At 32.8% G+C, this 6,152-nt stretch overlaps 1 protein-coding gene and 1 long non-coding RNA gene across 3 annotated transcripts; one reads left to right on the top strand and one right to left on the bottom strand.

Annotated features, from left to right (window-relative positions):
• Window positions 1-1,136: 1,136 nt before the first annotated feature.
• LOC111903219 (uncharacterized) lies at window positions 1,137-2,385 on the bottom strand. The gene is made up of 2 exons (XR_002854076.3): window positions 2,028-2,385; window positions 1,137-1,505 (listed from the first exon to the last, which is right to left on the bottom strand). It is a non-coding gene; the product is annotated as an uncharacterized LOC111903219 (long non-coding RNA).
• A 94-nt stretch (window positions 2,386-2,479) lies between these two features.
• On the top strand, window positions 2,480-5,581 carry LOC111903220 (E3 ubiquitin ligase BIG BROTHER-related). Of its 2 annotated transcripts, XR_002854077.3 has the most exons (8): window positions 2,480-2,617; window positions 3,190-3,351; window positions 3,447-3,764; window positions 3,848-3,910; window positions 4,090-4,211; window positions 4,360-4,468; window positions 4,555-4,644; window positions 5,179-5,581. XR_002854077.3 is itself a non-coding variant. In XM_023898994.3 (7 exons), exons 2-7 carry the CDS (start codon window positions 3,223-3,225, stop codon window positions 4,585-4,587), a joined length of 774 nt encoding a protein of 257 aa, XP_023754762.1. In that variant the 5' UTR covers window positions 2,480-2,617; window positions 3,190-3,222; the 3' UTR covers window positions 4,588-4,774. The 2 variants fall into 2 exon arrangements, 1 of the variants encoding a protein (XP_023754762.1); XM_023898994.3 differs by lacking the exon at window positions 5,179-5,581 and having other exon boundaries at window positions 4,555-4,774.
• The last annotated feature ends 571 nt before the right edge of the window (window positions 5,582-6,152 follow it).

Genomic DNA, 6,152 nt, shown 5'->3' with positions numbered 1-6,152 from the left:
TCTGATTTTTGAAAAACCCTTCAAATGATTATGGAAAAACAACTTCGATTTCAGGAACATGTTCATCCCCCTTCAAATGATTTTCATTTCAAGGGTTTTGTTTCTAGTTTTTAAGAACATGATTTTGAATTTCAAGGGTTTTTGTTTCGTGAATTATGAATAAGATTGCCAGAAAATTCAAAGTTGGTTGGAGAAAATGACCGAAAAATTCAAAGATGGTCAGAAAACTTATGTTTGGCTAAAAAAAACATCAGAAACCGGAAGAAGCCACGATTATGGTCATATTGGTCATTTTTTACCAATTTCAACAAATTCAATGATATATCGAACATAAAAATAAACTTAGTGACTAGATATGTACAAAACGTAAAGTTAATTACCCTTACAAGTCATTCACTTTTTTTAAATTCATAATATTTCCATCAAAATGTAGTTACACATAATTTTTTGAAATATAATACCTCGACCCAACATTCAAAATTGATGTAGAAGCAATTTCGTCACTGACCTCTGGGTATTTAACTACTCTTGTTCTTCAACAAAGCATAATTTGGAATGCAGTGAGATGTAGATTTTTATTGTAAAACGAAAAAATAATAATAATAAAGAACAAATGTAAATCTTTAGGAAAATGAAATCCATAATTTATGTTTGCAGTAAATAAAAGATAACATTTTTTATAATTATGAGTTTCAAAAATGAACTTGTGAAACCTAAAATTACACTATATTACAAAATGGTTATAAAGGAACTTAACAGATTGAATTGAAAAAACTAAAATTGGTTGTAAGTTACACTACTTTGGCAAATTTAGTCAAAATCTATTGCTATTGTCAACAGAGTAATTTCGGAAATAGCTTCCATTCTCGTTCATATCTTTCATAATCAACATTTTAGATGAGTCAACAACCACTATAAAAAATTAGAAATAACGTAAAAAAAACCCATAGCGACTTGCTGTAAAAGTAATAGATCTTTTGGCAATAGTATGGTTGAACCACTAATACTTTATTTTCTCCGATCAAACCATAAAATATGAAATTTAAAGTATAAGAAAGAAAATTGTTCTATTAATCTATATTTGGATAACATTGCTATAAGTGATATATTTTTAAAGAATATTGTGGTAATAGGAATAAATGAAAGTGTTATGCTATAATATATTAGTAATACATTATTAACCAATGAGAGTACATTGTTATTTAATGCATTTAACCAAAAAGAATAAACGTTTATTCAGATTCTAAACTTGATAGATGCTAACAAACCATTCCACCCCTTTTAACCACCTATTAAAAAACATGTTGTTATTAACATAACCTGCATTTCATATCAATCAGCTAATTCAACAAAATCTATGAAAACAAATGAGAAAATTGTGGAGGTTGACAAAACAAGAAGCACATTTAATGAGGAATTATCCTCCAACAATCACTCATTTTGGATTAACCTTCTGATGAGATGACAACATATTGTGATGATATTATATCTATATCCCGAGCAACCTGTAACATGATACATATGAAACAAGTGTCACATCACATGATTAGTTCTCAGACAAAATTAAATTTCAATTCGGTGAAATATTGTTAAAAAGAGTTACGAAAATCTCAACCAAAGCATCCAAAACCCAAAAAACTCAAATCTTTGACTCTAATTTATTTAAATGAATTGTGACATTTTGTCAAACACTTGGTGGGTACTAATTACTAAAGTCCCTAAAAAGAGTTAAGTACATTTTAAAACTGTCCCACACAACTTCTAATCTGTTTATGAACTCAAACATAACGTTTACAGTTAAGAAAACGATAACCAGCATCCAGTTTGAAAAGAAGTTATATCATTTAAAACTCAAATACTTTGTATCATTTAAAACTCAAATACTTTGTACAAAGAACAACATCATACAAAAAATCTGCGTAAAATTATTACTCCAATCAGTCGAAAATCGTGTGCGCTACTGAAATATATCAGAAGAAAGACAAATTCGGGTCATGATGATCTTCGTTGGAGAAACAAAAACGGACCTTTTTGGAAGAATTGATGAGACAGATGTCAACGTTTCTTCTGTATCCATCCGAAGGATTTCCATGGATGGCGATTGACGACGGGGAAGCATAGGTTAGAATCGGACGAAGGCGATCAGGGAGAATGAGCACAGAAGTTGCGTGAATTTGTTGGAGTTAGAATGGACCGAGGGATGAGGAAAGTAGGATTCGCTGTCACCATTTGTTTCATCCAATTTACGAGAATCCCCTTCGTTTTTTTTTAGAGGAGGAGCGTTTGTGAGGTCGCTGTGGTTTTCTCGATCGGGAAGAAACGAAGCGGAAAAAAAATTAAAGATGAAATAATAAATTACCATCAATATAACAAAATTTCCATAAAAACCGTATGTGGTCAAGAATAAAAAAAAAAAAAAAAAAAAAAAAAAATTAGAATCCGATCCCAAACGTTTAAAGAGTGGACCCAGAACGCTCACTATAGTCAACAGTCGCGTATGGTTCGATCACGTCACCTTCTCCAACACTTTCGTCTTTTATTTCATCTCCCACTCTCATTTTGTTGTGAAAGTTTTAGTGGCTGTGTTCTTCATCTTTACCCATCAACACCATCAAAGGTAATTCTTCTACAACATCTTGGTTTCTTGAATTCTATAACAATCTGTAACAAGACTCCCAAAATCAACAAACCCATAATTGGGTTTTTGATCTCTAATAAGATTCTTAAGAACCCCAGTTTGTTAATGCTTAAAATTGTTGTTGTTTGGGGCTATTTTATCTGTTATCAATTACAAGTTATTCTAGATACATCTCTTTCCTTTTCTGGTCATCTTGAAGATATCAGTTGATCCTACTTTGATGTTGTCATGTAAGGTCCCAAATCCAAAAACCAATCGGAACCCAACAAAAGAAATTAAGGGTGAATCATGAATGGCAGGCTAAAGCTTTATGGATTGCCGTTGGATTTTAAAATTTTGATGTCGAAACTGTTACCAAAGTACAAATAGAGAAAAACCCTATTCATGGCCCCAAATCTAGTCATACTCAAATATGTATCACGTGTCTACGCTATTCCCCTTATCGTAATAAACCACACAATCTATAACTACAAAAATGAAGTATACAAATAAATGAACAATACTGAAAATTCGGCAACACGCAAAGGTTTTATAATTGGTTTTTGAATCAGAAAGCAGAGGGCAGATCATAAACCATCACATCCATGAGTAGAGAGATAGAAGTGCATAATCATCATCTAAATGGCAGCTTGCCAGCTGATATTCCCGAGGATTTGAGAGAGTTTTTGTCAGAAGTAGAAGGTGTTAGTTTTGAAGAAGCTATCTTGCAACAGGTAAATTTCAAATCAAGATTATACTATACCCTTTTCAATTTTATTATTTTTTTAGAAAGAAAAAAAAAGCGTTTTGATCCTTATGTATGCAACAGGCAAGCGTTTATCAATCATATCAAGAATCTGGTAGGAACAGGGTTGTGGCTACAGATGATGAGCATCATATCAGTGACTCGAGTTGTTCTTCAGAAGATGAAGATGAAGATGATGATGATGATGAGGATGAGGATGTAGATGAAGATGCAGATGAAGATGAAGATGATGGTGAATCCTTAGTGCATGAAATTGTTAACTCACAAGAAGTCACTGATGAAGCTTATGCTAGATCCTTACAAGAATTTGGGGAGGAATATGATGAGTTCATGATAACCGAATTCAGTGGCAGAGCAAGTGGTGTCACAGAAAGTCCTTCGGTATTGATACTTTTTATTTCTTGTTAAATCTGTATTTCACCCCATTTTTATTTAACTCTTATATTTCTACGATCAATGAACAGACACATGTATCCAGTCCAGATTCAAGCCAAGATGACATTGACCCTGATAACATGCGATATGAGGTACAATGATTGTTTCAGACTGCAAATACCTGACTTACATCTCACATGATGCTTTATGGGGCAGGGGTGTGGGCCAGCTCAGAGGTTGCTGGAAGAATAACTTTTTTTTTTTTTTTTTTTTTAAAACATTTATCAACTTCAAAATGGAATTGATTTTTTTCTAAAAAATCTTTGTGTAGGAATTACTAAACCTTAGTGAAACGATTGGTGTTGAAAGCATAGGACTATCCACAGAGCGCCTTTCACTGTTACCAAACTACATCTACACATCCGGAATGTTCTCAAAGAACAAGGAAGAAAGGTAAGAAATAGATCTTGAAATTTCTTTCAAAGTTTTAGTTTTAAGTTTTGATTGTATATTTAAATGACCGCAACTACCCTTTAAAATTTAAATAGTTTTGCTCATTACTTATATAGAAGAGTATGTGAAATCTGTTTCATTTTTTTAGTTGTGTGATATGTCAAGAGAATTTCAAATTCGGGAAACGCGTGATATCGTTGCCTTGTTCTCATCAGTATCATAGTAAATGCATCAGCGAGTGGTTGAAGCTCAAGAAGGTAACATTTGTTAGTGTTGTTGATTGCAATAAGTTCTCTTTCACATCTTTCTTTGCTTTTAATTGAAGCTGTTAAATATTTTTCAGAATTGTCCTATTTGTCAAAAGGAGGTGGTATAAGCCTTTTGAAGGAATGGTGGAACTTGCATGAAAATGAACCAGTAAAAAAAAAAACTGGTAATTTGTGTTTCTTGATTTCGTTTTTTTAGATTTTGTGTAAATAATTATTGCTTGAAAATGCTGTTTGACATGGAATTTGTTTAAGATAATATAAAAGTTAGAGTAAATTACATATTTGATCCCAAAACTTTGGTGTTCACAACACCTTTGGTCCAACTATAGTGATTGTTGCAGAAATGATCCCTATTTCATTTCAAACTAAATTAGCAGTTTGGTTGATCCCTATTCACCCTGTTTCCCTTCCACCGTTAAGACCATCTCATGTGCTGTGCACATGAGGGTAAAACTGTCATTTTTACCCTCAAAATGCACCACTCTTCCTCTCTTAACATGTGTGGACGTATATTTCTCTTTCTCAAGATATATGGTAAAGTTTCAACTACATGTTTATAAAAAAAATTGTATGGGTTTGTTTAAATGGTTTGAACTTTGAAGCTTGTTTATAAATAAAAAAGAGATCATGAGTTTTCTATCACTCTTCTTAGTCTCTTCTGACAAATACTTCCGTAACATTATTTTTTTCCATCATAGGGACCATTTCTGCAACAATCGCGATAGTTGGACCAAAGGTGTTATGAACCCAAAGTTGCAGGATCAAACATGTAATTTACGCTAAAAGTATGAGTTTGAAATCCGTGGATGTCAACTATATATAACGGCACCTCAATCACAACACCAAATTTAGTGTTAATTACTCCATCTCAACATCATGTTTGGGTAACTAGTGTTCGTGTATTATATTTAGAGGCATAGACCTCTAGTCGTAAGGGTGAAAATCTTGACCTGTTTTTGCAAACCAAATCGGTACCAATACCGTACCCTATACTGTGGTTCGATATTTGGTGCTAGAAATTACCCTAAAAAATCGGTATCTTTCGGTTTAGTACCTGTCCTGTCTGGAACCAACCAATCTGACACCTACGTTCAAAGTAAATCTACTTTCCTGAATCGAATCGAACCGGTACCGGTAGGGGCAGCAAATTGCGCATTCGTGTTGTGTTTTTAGATGACACTACATGACAAGACAACAATTTTTATATGATACAAACGTGATGCAACAAGATATAGCGTTTTGTTTTACTAACACAAAAACGACTCAACTAAAACTGGATAAAAACGACCAACATCAAAAATATAAAATAAAATAAACTTTTAGTTTATTTAAATTCAAAATTAATCTACAAAATACAACACGACAAACATATGTTAATATTGTGTTAATTTTATGTTGAATTTTGAACATGAATACAACATGACATGACGTGTTTTTTGCATACGACACAAACACGAATACAAATTTCAATTTCGTCCCAATTTTATTTTGTGTTGTTTCATGGATAGCCACCCTAGGTTCCGGTACAATACCTTGTACTTTGCTTCTCTCTGTAGTATTAGGAATTCCCCCTAAAAAAGTGGTAACTTTTGGTTTGATACTAGTTGAGAACGAGCTCACCCCTAATACAACATGTAGTATTCTTTTATGGTTACTAATAATAGAATTGAAA

Source organism: Lactuca sativa, chromosome 2, assembly GCF_002870075.4.
Source record: "Lactuca sativa cultivar Salinas chromosome 2, Lsat_Salinas_v11, whole genome shotgun sequence".
NCBI classification, from domain to species: domain Eukaryota; kingdom Viridiplantae; phylum Streptophyta; class Magnoliopsida; order Asterales; family Asteraceae; genus Lactuca; species Lactuca sativa.
The sequence above is the reverse complement of the archived record's forward strand: the minus strand, read 5'-3'. Positions and strand labels throughout refer to the sequence as shown.

Bases quoted from the DNA above. Each gene is read 5' to 3' on its own strand.
- LOC111903220 (XM_023898994.3), top strand. From the start codon at position 3,223: ATGAGTAGAGAGATAGAAGTGCATAATCATCATCTAAATGGCAGCTTG. The intron at 3,352-3,446 runs GTAAATTTCAAA...TGTATGCAACAG, and splicing joins AAGAAGCTATCTTGCAACAG to GCAAGCGTTTATCAATCATA. The intron at 3,911-4,089 runs GTACAATGATTG...ATCTTTGTGTAG, and splicing joins CTGATAACATGCGATATGAG to GAATTACTAAACCTTAGTGA.